We start from the raw sequence: 15414 nt of genomic DNA, 5'->3' as shown, positions 1-15414 counted from the left end.
TCCTCTTGCATGTTTCCTCTGTCCATAGCGTTCCTTGACAGCGTTGTTTCTAAGTCACCAATTTAGTGCTACTTGGTCCCAATGGAATTTCCCATTGGGAACCTGCTAGCACTAAGTTGCTAACTGGTTAGCAAGATGCTTCCGACAAACTGGCCACAACCAAACGTGCTTGCGAACCTTCCGCCACAACAATCCCGCTCCTTGATAAACGACCAATCACATTCACTTTATTCACTCGTGTAGTCGGGCACCACTCGGGAGAATTTGGAAATGCAACGGTTGGAACGGCCGCTTCCCTACGACTTTAATAGAATAGACATCCATTATCTGTTCTAGGTTGTGTCCCTCTCTTCTTGTCCCTTTTCTTCTTGTTTTCCTCTCTATGTTTTGTACTCAGCTGACTTTTCATGCTGTCTCTAAAGGAATGAAAGATTTTTTCCAAGCACTAAGCTCACTTAGCTGATTGCTCCTTCCTGTGTTTCCAAAAAGGCCAAAGTAAATAACCCAGTCCTTCTTTTCACTGTAGACAAGCCATGATCTGCTTATCTGTTCTCCATTTTTCATTTGGATGAAATAATAGCTGCATGAATCATGACAGCAGACAAGATAGAGGAGAGCAGGAGGCGGGGTTACCAATCTACTCGCTCTGGAGAGCAGAGTTCGCTGCTTTTAGATGTTGTCTCCAAAGTCTCCAGTAGCAGAAAAAAGTCTCTAGATTTGGCGCTAGGAGCTTTTTAGAAATCAAAGTGCTAGAGGGGTCTGAAAAGTGGCTAAATATAGCGACTAAAGCGCTAAGTTGGCAACACTGCTCTTTGCATGGTTTGTTTTCAAATGGTTTGCTGCTGTCTGTTTGGACCTTTCTGAACATGTGCAGCAAATGGACTGATCCAATATGGTGGACACTGATGGCATTTTAGAATTTTTATCAAAAACATAATTAATGTCCACAATTAAGGAATATTTGTAATAACCATACATGTAAACAGAGTTTTATGGGGCCCCCAGGAACTTGGGGCCCTGGGCTACTGCCTAGTATTGCCTGATGTTAAATCCTCCCCTGGATGAACCGTCTCATTTAATTCATATTCATAGATCAACATCAGCAGATTGTTTTTCATATTTTGTGTTTGATATTCTAGAAACAAAATCTTTGCAGATTGCTGTGGTAATGATAATGATTAGGTCGTGACTTTGACTAGGCCGCCCCCACCTCTTCATTTTGTTTTTTTTCGTCCATGTGAGGTGGAGCTGCTGAGGGTCATTTTCCTGCTTCAGAAGCTAACTGCAGGTCTCCAGCAGATGGACAGATCTTCTCCTTCAGAATTCATGTTTCAATTTATCACAACAGATCTTTTTGGTCTTGAAGCTGCAAAAGGGCCCAGACCATCACACTACCGCCACCGTGTTTTACTGTCAGCATGATGTTCTCTTTCTGAAATGTGGTGATACTTTTAGCCCAGATGTTAAGAGACACAAAGACCTTCAAAAAGTTCCACTTGTGTCTCATCGGTCCAAAGAATATTTCCTCCAAGATCTTGGAGATCCTCCAGATATGTTCTGGAAAAATTCAGATGAGCCTTGATGTTCTTTCTGCGATTTTCCTTTATGCTATGTTCAGACCACACGCAGCAGGAGGAGTAAAAACGTGCGTGCTGCATTGAAAGCGAATACAACATCCCTTTGGATGGGACAGGTGAACTAGGAGCCTTCTCACTCAGGGTCGCTCACAGATGGCTTATAGATCTAAGAAATTAAGACTTCCACAGAGCTTTAAAAGAAGGGTTTGACCAGAGGTGTGAAACGTATTAATGTTTATTACTCAAGTAGAAGTTAGAGGATCAACTTCAGCTTTTTACTCCAGGAAAAGTACCATTTTTAAAACTACTTAAAGTATAAAAGTAAAAGTAATGCAGGAAAAAATGTTAAGGACAGAATCTTTACTGCACTACCCGATTAAAGGAACATATATCTACAACTATGGTCTACGATAACTTCCTTAGGCTTATTTTCTTAGTTTTATAACTAATGGTAACAGCGTCACATTTAACTTTGCATCATCTTGGAAAACTATTTTATTTTGATATGTGGGCTGCAACAAGTTGGGGCAGCACCGAAACCAACCATAAAGAAATGAATTGTCTGGATAAAACTAATTATTTTGATTTTTTTTTTAAATACCAACAGTACATAATGTACGGAAGAGGATTAGGGCCACTAAAAAAAAGAAAAAAAGTCAGAATTCTGACTTTAATCTCAGAATTCTGACTGAATTCTGAGAAAAAAGTCAGAATTCTGATTTTTTTCCCCCATACTAAACTGAAAAAAAATGTAAAAATCAGTTAACTTTTTTTTTTTTTCCACTGGCCCTAATCCTCTTCCGTAATAATGAAAATGAGCTTAAATAAAAGAAAGCTATTTATCTATTTTTAAAACATAAGGAGGAGAAAGTTGAGATAATTTAAAAAAATTTAAGGATTAGAAGTAAAAAGTTGTCTAAAAAATAATTACTGATGCAAAGTATAGATAGCCAACATTTCTGTTTAAGTAAAATAAAGTATTTGTTATTTGGTGCCTCTAGGTTTAACTCATAGTAAATATGGACACGAATCCCTAAAAAACGATTAAGAGATATAAGAACCTGTAAACGGAAATAAAAATGAGCCTCTTAACTAAAAATCAGGTTGAAAATGAATTGAAGCGACACTTTAATTAATCCTTGGTAGGAATCACTGCTGACAAACAAAATAAACAATCAGAGCAGCTCCAACGTCAGTTTTTGGATATAGCTGTTTACATCATGAACCCTGAATCAGTCTGGCTCATTGTTTTCTACTTTAGCTTTAAATGAATAAACAATATCTAAAGGTTAGTTTACACATTCATGTTGCAGGTCGACTATAAGCAGAAAGTCAACCTTTTGGATTTCTCTCATAATTTGCTGTTTTAAGTAGAAAAGAAGTTCACAGATTTATCCAACTATTTGATGAAACGTCAATCATGCTTGAAGCTTCATTCATGTTTTTCCACTAGAGGAAAGTGAACCTGTGTGTTTTTGCAGGTGAAGAAGCTGACTGAGCATCTGTGTCCCAATGCTCACGGTAAAATCAACTTCAAAGACTTCTGCCACGCTGTGTTCGCCAGCAAAGGTAAGAGCATTTCATCACATTTGATCCGATATTAAAACCTCCGCCTGACTGAACTTTTCTGCCCGTATTAATCTATCCTAAAACATAAACAAGTTCAGCTTTAGATTACAGTCAGGTAAGAAACAAAGTATGCCTTCTCTTACCTCTAAGATTTTAATAAGAAAAGGTATCTGTATCTGATATCAAAGTTAGAACGCAACTGCCGTGTTTTTATTAAAGTGATGACCACAAAACATGTAGATAGAGAATATATAGAACTGAAGAACTTAAAGAGGGTTTCTTTATAAGGTTGTTTACAGGATTATAACAAACAAAGAGCCCTAAAACATTATAAAGTCTTTATAACAGCTTTTTCATCTACCTGATTAAATTTTTAAATTACAATAATTCAGTTCAGTTTACTTCTATGATGCCATTTCACAACACATGGCATCTCAAGGCACTTTGCAGAAACAATTCAACCAGATCATCCAGTCAAATTCATTCAATGTTTTCTATCTAAGGAAAACCAGCTGTTTGCATCAAGGCAATCCCTCACTCTAAGCATGCTTGTAGCGACAGTGGAGAGGAAAAACTCCCTTTTTTTGTTTTTTGGCTTGTTTTTATGGAAAGTAGGCTGACAGGAAGGGGGGCATGAGAGAGGAGGAGAGACATGGGGGAAAGGACCACAGGCCAGATTCGAACCCGGGTCGCCCGAGACGAGGACTAAGGCCTCCATACATGGGTCGTTTGCACTAAGCACGACACCACCAAAGCACGCCTAGAAAAACTCCCTTTGAACTGGAAGAAACCTCCAGCAGAACCAGGCTCAGTGTGAGCGGCCATCTGCTGAGGCCCACTGGGGTTCAAGGAGACAGAAGCAGACATAGAAAAAGAAGCATAGATACAAAAGGCAACTGTCAACCAGCTCCACAGGCGGCCCCGTCCAGGAAACACACAGCCAGGCAGACGAGCTCCGAGCCAGCTCCCATGTCAGAGGATGAAGAGAGCACATCCAGTTAGTCACAGTCAGAGAAACAGGACTACACTAGAAAACAGGTCGATCTCCAACATCTAGAAACAAAGGTGTTGATGGCAGCAGCACAGCTGATATTTCTCTCCAGGATGGAGTCACAGCCAAACAGGAACAGACCAGATGAAGCTACTATGAGAAAAAGCAGAGAGAGCAGAACGTATGGAGTCACAGCCAAAAAGGAACAATTTACGTTTAAAATAAGACAGAGAACAATTACGTTGTCTAACTTCAAGTGCTTATTATCTAATTATCTTATTTTAAGAGTAAAAATACTTATGCCTTTGACAAATCATCTTATTTTGATGCTCACATCATAGGAAAATGCACTTAATTTAAGAACTATTTGTAATGTGTTTTTGTATTGCAGAAGTTCTTAACTTTGGGTAATTTCACGTTGCAACAACAATCAGGGACTAGATGAGGCTGTGTGGAGGTGAAGGAGGCAGCAGGACTAGCTTTTTAAAAAAATCAAAATGGAAGACGGAGTAAAGGGGCATGCTCCTCAGAGGTTTGTAGATATTTTCATTTAGCCCTTAGAAGGATTGTTAAATGGTTAATTATTCGTCGTCCTCCCTAAGCTGCAGCGCAGACACCAGTCAGCCACCTCCTCCCTCCTACTCGGCCTCCTGATGTTAGCCTCCAGAGTTTCTGCTGGCCAGCCTCCTCCTCTCCCCTGCTCTGCTGCTCCCTCTACCGTTGTCTTCTACAATCTCCTGCTTTGATTCCCCAGCTTCGGGGGGGCGGCTGCCTCAATCGGTTCTGGTGTTCTCTCTGCCGGGGTTCTTGCTATTATTTGCTTCTTCTGACTGAGCAACCATGATCCAGCTGTAATTCCTGGACTCCTTGAACTGGGAGTGTCTCTGGAGGATCCGGTAGATCCAGGCGCCCCAGAATCTTTGTCCGGCCTTTCAAAGTCGCCCTGTAAAATCCAGCTCAGGCATGTTAAGTGAAACCAACATCCAGCAGAGATGATGATGTCGTAGAGCCTTTCACATTCTGTGCAAAGGTTAGTTTCTCACCAGATGGATTTCTGGTGTAATATCAGGCAAACAAAGCAACAGGCAGTGTTTTTTTTTTTACTGCTTCCACGGTCTCTGTGAAGGAACCATATAGCTCCTTTCCCACTGAAAGTAGCGGGTTAATTTGTTTTTTCAAAAATGGGGGGATCCGCTAACAATCAGCATTTGACTCCCTTCCCATTGGTAAAAAAAGCTGGTTTTACCCCTCGCTGGACACTGCGTGGTGTCTGTCCCCCCACCGCTGCGTGTCTGGTGACACCATCACGCTGGATTAGCATTGGTGTGCGTACCTGGGTTCTCTCCTGGTACTCTGGCTTCCTCCCACTGTTCAAAAACATGACTGTCAGGTTAACTGGCTTCTCTAAATTCTCCTTAGGTGTGAATGTGTGTGTGTTTTTATTTGTCTCTGCGACAGATTGGCGATCTGTCACAGGGTGGACCCCACCTCTCACCTTTAGACAGCTAGAGATAGGCATCAGCACCCCTCGCATCACCAGCTGGGATAAAGCTTGATGGAAAATGGATGGAAAGACAATTTGCCCATTCCGTTTCAATGCGCTGGAAAAAACGATCAAGAAATAACGTAAAAGTTCCTAAAATAAGTGTATTTACCCTTTATTTGAGTAGGTAGATTAGATGGTTGCCAATGGAATGAGTATTTTGACTCTTAAAATGAGATAATTAGAAAATATGCACTTGAAAGAAGACAATGCCTCTTGTTCCATTGTCAAAATGTCTCTTTTACCTCCTCAATCCAAGAACAAATGCACTTATTTTAAGAAAAAATGACCTATATGGATTTAGATTTGTTCCAGTGGGGACACCAGTATTTAGTGATTGCACGCACGGTGTGAAAGTTGTTGCATGTGAGCTCCTGATTGCTCCTTTTAGTGCGTTTACATCAAATACAAACAACAGGAACGGAGTTAGTGATTTACACGTCATTCCTAAGTATGAGGGGAATCAGGAGCAAATGAATAGTTGGCAATGCGGCAGACGTGTTTGAAGCAAACTGGGCCAATAGAGGGAAGTTGACCTGTGAATGGGGGAGTGGAGGCAGGAACAGAGCACAGACATTTAAACAGCTAAGCTTTTCATATCAGTTTAGTCTCCTTTTATGTTTCTAAGAAATCATTTCTACCACTTCTTCCCCCCCCCCCTCTGCTGCAGGTTTTGGAGAGATATTAAAGATGGCGGTTGGTTCTCAGGGTCTGACATCCCAGCATCAGTCGGTCACTGACAACGGCTACATTTATCAGGTAAACCTTTGTATCAATGGGGACCTGGAGTTTACAGCCGTGAGACAGCAAAACTGAGACAGTTTATCCACAGCTCCAGCTGCTGCCCACCTGATTGGCATCCTGCTCTTTATTAACATGTGAGATGTGTAGACGGCCAGTATATGTTGATGAAATCTTTATCATTCATAAATGATGACAGTACACACTAAAACGTTGTTTTTTTCTCTAATAAGATGGTCACTTAAAGCCTAGCAAGAGATTAGCTCAGCTCCACAGTTGCTTAGCAACAGGAGGAAAAGGAAGGAGAGCTGGAGGCCTGGCGTTGCCCCGACAAAAATCCTGTACTCTAACAAAATGATGCAGCAATGGTTTAAGGGATGTAAATGTCTGAATAAAATTATTTATGAGTAGAGTTATTGCATCTAGAAACATTTAGATACAGGTTGACATTATAATATGTTTTTAAATACAGCTATCCAACCAGGTTTAAATTTAAAGGGAGTCACATCCTGGCGGAGGAGTTTTTTTCTAAAGAAATGCTATTGTTTGCCTGATTGTTTGAACTGTCTATTCCTACAACTTATGTAAAAACTACATACATGAAGTATTTTCTTTCATGTAAATGAGAACGAGTTGAGGAGAGTCTCAGAAAAACATAAAGCAGCTGATTGGGGACTAAATCTTCCAGAATTTCTTTTTTTTTTCTCCAAACGTCAGCCCCTTTTCCAAATGTCAGCCCCGGGATCTGTAATCCCTGCTAACAGGAATCCTGGGGAGTTCATCAGCTGCGGTTCTAATTCACTCTGAAGCCCCCAAACTGAGAGAAACTGCTCTATACCTCCAGCCCAGTGGGTGGCGCTAATATAAACACAACACTGGGTTTCCCTTTACTTCCACTGCCAACCAGCTATAAGAAAATGATAAAAAGTTTAAATTGTTTGACTTTGATTTATTTGATCAAGCTGCATCTAAGTTTGTAGCTGTGGTAGCTGAAATTGGGAGCTAACTCTGGATCTCTCCTACTTTTTTTTAAAATTAGTTGGAGATATCATTGCCCCATTTAAACTACCCTCTAAAAAAATATCCGTGCCGAGCTTAGATCAGTTCTGAACTCGGTTCCTTAAGATTGTTTACACATTGAGCTAGCACGGTTCCTCGCTTCCTAGTGGCGATCTACGGTACTACCGCTCTCTAAAGCTAAACACGCAAATCAACATTGCGGTGCCCGTAACATTCAGGAAGTTTAAGGAGAGTGTGAGGGACTAAACTTAAATAAGGACAAAAGGTGTTCAAAATTTGAAAAAGACCTTTCATTTAATTGTGTAAAAAGGGTTAACAAAGGCTCAAAAGCAATACAAAATAACTTAAATACAAAATAACATGAATCTGGGCCCAACTTAACTGAGGTCAACTGAGGATCCAACTCAAACAAAAAACTGACCTGCAAACAAAGAACTAAAGGCTGCTTAAAAAGGGATGGAGTAACCCAAGTCGACAAAATGAGGGAGGCACAACATAACAAAAGAACCAATAAATACAAAATTAACCTTTCTATGAAACAAAACTAACTTACTTAGCAGAAACAATAAGTGAATATTTAAGTGACAAACTAATTGAAAACTTCTTGAAACAAGTCTCCCCCGTCAGTCTTTCAAAAATGGTACGCTCCAGATTTCCTTCTCCAGCTGGTTTGCATCAGCAGCACCTCAAACAAAAGAACAAGTGTAAATAAACCATTCAGACAGACATTAACTAAAGTGTGCACCCATTAGAAAATACCTGTATAATATAACCAACTTAAACATAAATTGTAATATAATATAAAGCAAGAAAAGAAAATACTAACACGATGTGGTGGTGGGAGGATCATCCACCACAGAGAGTCGGGTGAAGAAGGCAGCCTTTGATGAATTTACTTGACAGAGTCGGCTTTTGGGAAGTGGATACGACAAACGATAGTCTAATCAGCAGTGTTGGGCACGTTACTTTGAAAACGTAATTAGTATAGTTACTAGTTACTTCTCCCAAAAAGTAACTGAGTTAGTAACTGAGTTACTCCACAAGAAAAGTAACTAGTTAGTAGAAAAAGTAACTATTGCGTTACTTTTGCGAGGGTATGAAATTAATAACTGGGGATGTCTAATTCTGAAATCCTGTGTTTGGGTTGTTATAGATACTGCAACATGTAGCTATATCTATCTATCTATCAATCAATCAATCAATCAATCCATCCATCCATCCATCCATCCATCCAGATTTCTCCCTTTCTCCATATAGGCTAATGATCGTTCACTCTCTCCATAGTTCCCCTGTGGCGCGGCTGTTACGCGCCTTTAGCGAGCATGCGCGTTTCCTGTCGCTTGCGCGGTGAATCGTGCCGCCGTGCTGTGCGGCTAGACGTTACACCAGTATTTCCATCTGGAAAGCGCTGTTTTGCCGCTGGAGTCCTCCTCACTCTCCATCCTCCCCTCTCTCATGACGCGCGCACGAGTCCTATCATGAAAAAAGGTTAGTTGTGCGACCTGAGTAACGTGCAGTTATAGTTACAGTAAGAGTAATCATTTTGATTACTCGTTACTAAAATTGATGATTTGAACTCTTTGCAATGCAGCTAGGTTTTATTTTGGCATTTTCAGCAGGTCATTTCCCTGAATGTGTCACACAGCGTTACATCATAAACAAAGGGATTAATTACTAAATACAGCCTAACAACACGTCGCAAAAGAAGAGTCTAAACAAACAATTAAAACCCAAAGAAAACCAAACCATCGTGGCATAAATATGAAAGTCCTCTGTGGAGGAGAACAGCTTTGTTCTACAGCACAGAGAGGCCCAGGTGTTTGTATTATTAATGTCGGTATCTGGGGCATCCTCCATACCAGCATCTCTGATCTCGTATCAAAGGCTGGTTCTGTTCTGTATTTCCTGAGGAGGGGGTGATTGAAAACATCATGATTAGCTGTATTGCTGTGAGCTACGGCATCCTGACTGTTGTGGATTGCAAATACCACCAGCCGGTGGAGAAGAACGCGAGGAGGCCACGGCCCTTCCTGCAGAGCACCGCAGTGATGCTCTGATGATTTGGACCAAAATGCAGACCAATTAAGGGTCATAGCTACAACTTATTTATCAAAATGATTACTTTTCTAAAATAATACTTTCTCAGACCATCTAGAGTGAATGAAGGTATTTCACCCAAACAACATTTCCATTTAAATGATTTATTTTTTGAAGAGTTCAAAGAGTATTAAATTTACTATTGTTATGATGCCAATGTTTAAACAAATGGACCATGTGAAGTCATGTGAGATGGAGCTCAGGCGTTGACAGATGCTGAGAAATGGCTTCATTACAGCATTTATCTCTCACATTCAACCCCCCCCAAAAAAAGAAGAAATAAAGATTTGGGGTGTTGGTGCTGAATTAATGAAGCAAAGGGCTGAGTTAAATTAGCATTAGCAGACCTGGCAACCGGCAGGCAAATTGTACGGAAAAATAACAAACAAGTGCTCCACCTACTGGGCTGGAGGATGAGTTAAACTTGTAGCTATCACCTTCAGTAATGGTAGCAAACAACGAAACAGCGTTGCAGACATGAAGCCAATCTGAGGACCTTATGAATACTGACAATTAACTGAAAATATGAAGAAAAACAGGAGCAAACAGCAAAATGAGGAGGTGTAGGTACCAGATTGACTCGGGCTGCCAGATTGACTCTGGGGCCTGCGCCTTTTGATGACGTCACAATACATAATTGTTTTAACGTTTGCACAATTGCGCAAAACATTTTGATTGGTCTGGACAGCTTACTAAAGTAATTATAGCGGGGTGTAGGTTTTATTCGAAAGCGGGATTGCGGTTTGTAAACGGACAATTTTACGAAGAAATTCTCCATGGTCCCTGCGCCTTCCGATGACGTCACCGAATTCACCATGGGCCTTGCGCCTCCCGATGACGTCACATTATGGCAACGCCACTCAAACAAACTACATTGAGCCCGCGGTCTGCATTTGTAATGAGAATAAATTCAGGAGAATGAAGCTAAAGGGATACAAAAAATAAACTTGTAATATTACAAAAACAAAAATACTACGAATACAAAGTATAATCAGAGATTAAAGTCCCTCTGATATTGTTTAAGTGACTGAGTTGCCATATCGTTACGAGTGGCGTTGCCATATAGTTAGGGGCGGAGTTGCCATATTATGACGTCATCAAAAGGCACAGGCCCCCGAGTCAATCTGGCAGCCCGAGTCAATCTGGTACCTACAGAGGCACTGTTGAACTGAATCTACTAGTTAACTGCCTGGTGGAGGGAGAAATTATTAAACAGGGAAAACAAAAAAAGAAAGTAGGAGAACATACTCAATAACTTAAAACACAAAGAACTGAAAACAAAAAGAAATGCAGTTTCTAGTTTATTCCTCAATAGTTTAAGGCCCTGTCCACACAAAGTCAAACCCTGGCCTAAACGCACAAATTTTTCACCAAACCAGCCTCTCATCCATACGAAGCCGGCGTTTCGGGGGTCTGTAAACTATCTTTTTTTTATTCAGCCTTCAGAGTGGGAAGATTTTGAAACGCCGTTTTCGCGTTTCCATCTTTAAGCTCTAACCTCATTTTTTTTCTTACACGCATGCGTCATAGCATCGCCTCTAAACACGCATGCGCGACACAGTATCACAACAACAATGGCCCGTACTGTGTTGAATGGTTGCTGCTCATGCTACTCACCCTGCTGTCGGGCTTACAACAGAATCTTCTTCTTCTGGAATATCTCCAGGAAGAACAGAGCAATATCGACGACATAGTTCAGCACCTGAATTTGACTGAACCACGAAAATGGACCCGCAGGGCAACCATGTATAAATATTAGTGCGCATGCCCAACATTTCGTTGCCTGTTTTTGCCTATTTTTGCTTTGGCACCACAGCGCCACTTACAGGCCTGGCATACATTTTGCAGCGTTTTCATGCATTCGTGTGGACGCTCACATTTATTTTACGTCTCCGTCTTTACGACAAACTTTCTGGAAAATATTAGCGTTTCGTGTTCGTTTTGACTTCGTGTGGACGGGGCCTAAGTCACGATTAAGAAGGACCCAGTATTCATGCAGCACAGACAGTGGGATTACTCAAAAGCGCTTATTTAAGCCTCGAACAGATCTGTGGTAGCTGCGGTTAGGGCATCTAAGGCAGGAAACTCTAGGGAGAGGAAACACGGGTTACTGACCATGTAAATCTAAGGAAGATTATAAACCTGAGATTGGTTCAGTCCATAGTCAGAGGGCGAGGAAGGATCCAGCTGGTTGGCTGCCAACAAGATGGGACGGACGCCGCCCAGAGTGTCCCAGAGGCTGCAGCACTGGAGAACAGGCAGGAGTCCGGAGCCAGGTCAGGCAAACTGATCAGAACAGACAGACTCCAGGAATCCAAAGACAATTCAGGCAAACCGTTAAGATGGTAACAGGCAGGCTTAGTGATTGAGAGGTAGAACAGGTCAGGGTCAGGTAATCAGAAACATTAAGGTACTCTGAAATCCCTCTCACCACAGGCTAGAGAGAACAAGAGAAACGTGGCGCTGATGACTGGATGCAAGAAGCTTAAATAGTGAAAGCAGCAGGTGGATCAGATGAGAGGTAATCGAAATCGGGCAGGGTTAGATAGGTGAATGGAATGAGTAATTAAACCAGTCATCACAACAGTTTTTTGAGGAATAAACTAGAAACCGCCAGGAAAAGGTAGTAAGCATAGATTTTATGGCAAACTCCAAATGGCAGAAATGGATGATAATCTCCTGGAAATCAGTTTTTGGAACTTGGGATGTCTGGATTAGGGCTCAATCCAGGGTCAAATGGTTTTCAGTAGGTTTGAGAATTTTTACACAATTCTGGCACATTCCTCGCACTAAGATTATGTATGTCTCTGTTTATATTTGCTTTAGTGAGTTTTTTCATATTAGACAGAGAACAAATGATTACTTTCTACAGCCTCTTTCCAACTGAAAATAGCAGGTTAATGCTTGTTTTTTAAACATGGGTTGACCCGCTAACAATCAGCGTTTGGCTCCATTCCCACTGGCTAATAAAGCTGGTCTAACCCCTCGCTGGCAGCTGCGTAGGTCATGATTTTCTTAAGAGATCTGACCCACATTCAGTAAGCCACTCAGAGAACCAGGGTAAAAGTTTAACAAGTTTATTGAGGAGATGAACGGGGGTTGGATTCAGGAAACTCAGGGTACTTGTGAACCGGAACTGGAAGAGGGAAGGGAAGTATCAGCGGTTAGTTCAGGGTCTGTGGGAACTTTGAATGATGACTTGGAGAAACAGAGGAAACAGGTCTCCCTGTGTTCGAGAAAACTTTCTTCCCAGGATCCAGTCAGTGTGGGTTTTTCCAGAGAAAGGTGCTCGTTGGAGGGCGGACAGGTTTAGACTTGGTTGGCTTCTGATGAGCTATGGAGCAGACTGTCACTCGGAAATCCGGGAGGTCTTGAACGGAAGTTTGAGTCTGTTTGAGTCTCCCACTGAGCAGGTTAATCCCCTGCTCAGTGTGAGACTCAAACAATCCTACCAGGGGTAGAAGGCCAAAACATCCAGCTGGTAGGATGATTTCCTGCCGAAAGGCAAAGAAAAATCTCAGCTTGGCTAGAGTACCCAAAACTGGCAAACACTCTGGCGTCGAGGTAGTGACAATCCATCGCACAAATAGTCCTCAGGAATGAGCCAACCAGCCGCAGGTGTGTGGGAGGACCAACGAGAACAGGTCACCACCTGGTGGTGGAGGGAGAGAAAAACACAAAAAAACAAGCCACTCAAACTGGATTCCTAACAGCGTGGCCTCTGTCCCCCCACGGCTGCATGTCTGGTGACATCATCATCATCACGTTGATTATGTCATCAGTGTGACAGAAGTCCGGAAAGTAAACAATGGAGAGCATCATTGAAGGAAGCCAGGGCGTAGTGAGTGTGCTTTATTGTTTCTCTCTATTATCTGTCTGAATCCCTCTCACCAGAGCTGCTCCATGTTTATACAATGTAAACAAAGTTGTTTCTGCTTTTTGGATCAGAAGCGACTGCCGCGGTGAGTCGACGTCCATGCATTGCGATCAATGGTGTCACGTAAATTAGCGGGTCAACCCTGCTCTGGTGTTCACACAGCATGCTGATCACAGCCGAGCCAATTTTAATGCAGGTTGCTTGCCGAGTCGTTTCACGCAGGTAGACATGCGTCCGTGAGCTGTTCCCACTCCTACTAAAAGCCCATTGTTCCAGGTTTTAAAGAAGTCGGCTCATATTCAGAATTCAAACTTCTGAAAGTCCTTTAAATATGAAATTATTCCATCCTGTTCAATAAATGATCAGTGTTTTTAATTCAGAGTAATTTTCACGTGAATGTGCTTTACTGGAGGCATCCATGTTTGTCAAAGAACACTACTGCCACCTACTGGTTAGTGACGTCACGGTGCGGTATCGGCTGTTGATCAAGTCCCAGTGCTGTATCTGGTGTTTGTCACAACGCGCTATTATCCAAGTCATCTTGAAAACATTCTTCTTCCAAATGTTGGCTACATATTACGGGTTTTTTCTCTGGCCAGAAGTTCGATGGCAAATCCTCCCTCTTCAAGTTGGCGATCCAACGACCAACCCGTCCGTGGAGGATCAGGAATCAGAAAGGTGAAATAAGTCTTTTTTTCCACTTTTCCCCGATGTATTCCAGCATCCAGCTGCCATGCACGTGGGCATTGTCAGTTTCACTATAGCTCTGGTGAATTTCAATGGTGAAGTCCTCTGGAAATCTTCAATAATTGTTGTTGATTGCAGATGTGTCTAGTAGTTCCCATTGATTTAGCTTGGAAAGCGGGGAGAATGGCGCTAGGCTTACCGCACCGTGACGTCACTGCTGGAAGATGGCAGGAGGGAGGGGCTACTATATTTGGGAAAAAAATGGCCGCTCCCAGACTCAGTGATCCCAACAAAAGTTATTGTTATTTTTTTACTGATTAACGCTTCATTCATTAAATCACTGCACACATATTAGTTTTAGGTATAAATAATGATCCATTGATTATTCCTTGCTGACCGAACTTTTCCTTAAAAAGGGTTTCAGTGGGAAAGGGGTATATGACAGGAAAAATGTGAAGTCTTGCGTCTGATGTATGGTGCACATAACTGCATTGGCCTATCCTGCTATCTTTGCTTATTTAAAGGGGAATTTTAATCCATATTGATAATATTCTTCGTTCTGAAGGATTTAGACCTCTCAGTACCATGTGAACTATATGAAAAACACTTATATAATGGGAATAATATGGGAATATTACGGGAATGGCACCATTTCTAAGTGTGCTGTTCTGTTTTGTCCTCTCACCTTTTTCATATACAGTCTGCACTCATCTTTTTATTTGTGTGTTAATGCAGAACGACGAGGCAAGGCTTGGCCCTCCTATTATCACATGTACGCGATCCTACGGAGCTGAGGCAGAAAGCGACGGTGTTAAAAACGCCCGACGGCCCGACTCCCAGGAGATACAAGACAGGTCAGTTACAAAAACCAAAGTGGTCCTTTTGATTCTGGGAAGACTATTTAGACCAAACATGTGATTGGATTGGCGTCTGTTCTTTTCATCCTCAGAGAAGAGCAGTTCGAGGACTATGGTGAGGGGGTAGATGTAGATTTCAGCCCCAGCAGTCCGTGCCCAGAAGAAGACAGCAGGACAAACGGCTTCTCAGACCTCAGCTCCTCACTGCCCTCCAGGTTTGTGTGGAAAAAAACACCAAATCAAAAACTTTTCATTCGTTCTCAGATCATTTTTTAACACATGTTAAAGGTTTAGTGGAGGATGTTCTTTTTTTGGGTGGATCATCAAAATTAGTGGTCCTCCTAACTGTCAATCATTCTGGTGATGTTTAAACAAACCTGTCCAACGTACTTGACCCCATTTTCACTTACTGGTGGTGAGTCTGACATTGTGGCAAAATTACAAATCTTCTTTTG

At 41.8% G+C, this 15414-nt stretch overlaps 1 protein-coding gene across 1 annotated transcript in view; it reads left to right on the top strand.

Annotated features, from left to right (window-relative positions):
• The window catches only part of rab11fip4a (RAB11 family interacting protein 4 (class II) a), a 46732-nt gene that overhangs the window by 1897 nt on the left and 29421 nt on the right, over positions 1-15414 (top strand). Inside the window, exons 2-5 of the mRNA XM_038267562.1 lie at positions 3059-3146; positions 6351-6439; positions 14838-14956; positions 15052-15174. Of these exons, the coding sequence (XP_038123490.1) occupies positions 3059-3146; positions 6351-6439; positions 14838-14956; positions 15052-15174 (419 nt within the window). The remainder of the gene's footprint in view (positions 1-3058; positions 3147-6350; positions 6440-14837; positions 14957-15051; positions 15175-15414) is intronic.

Source organism: Cyprinodon tularosa, unplaced genomic scaffold (assembly GCF_016077235.1).
Source record: "Cyprinodon tularosa strain WSP-4 unplaced genomic scaffold, ASM1607723v1 ctg678, whole genome shotgun sequence".
Classification (NCBI taxonomy): Eukaryota; Metazoa; Chordata; class Actinopteri; order Cyprinodontiformes; family Cyprinodontidae; genus Cyprinodon; species Cyprinodon tularosa.
This window is presented reverse-complemented; position numbering and strand designations above follow the sequence as displayed.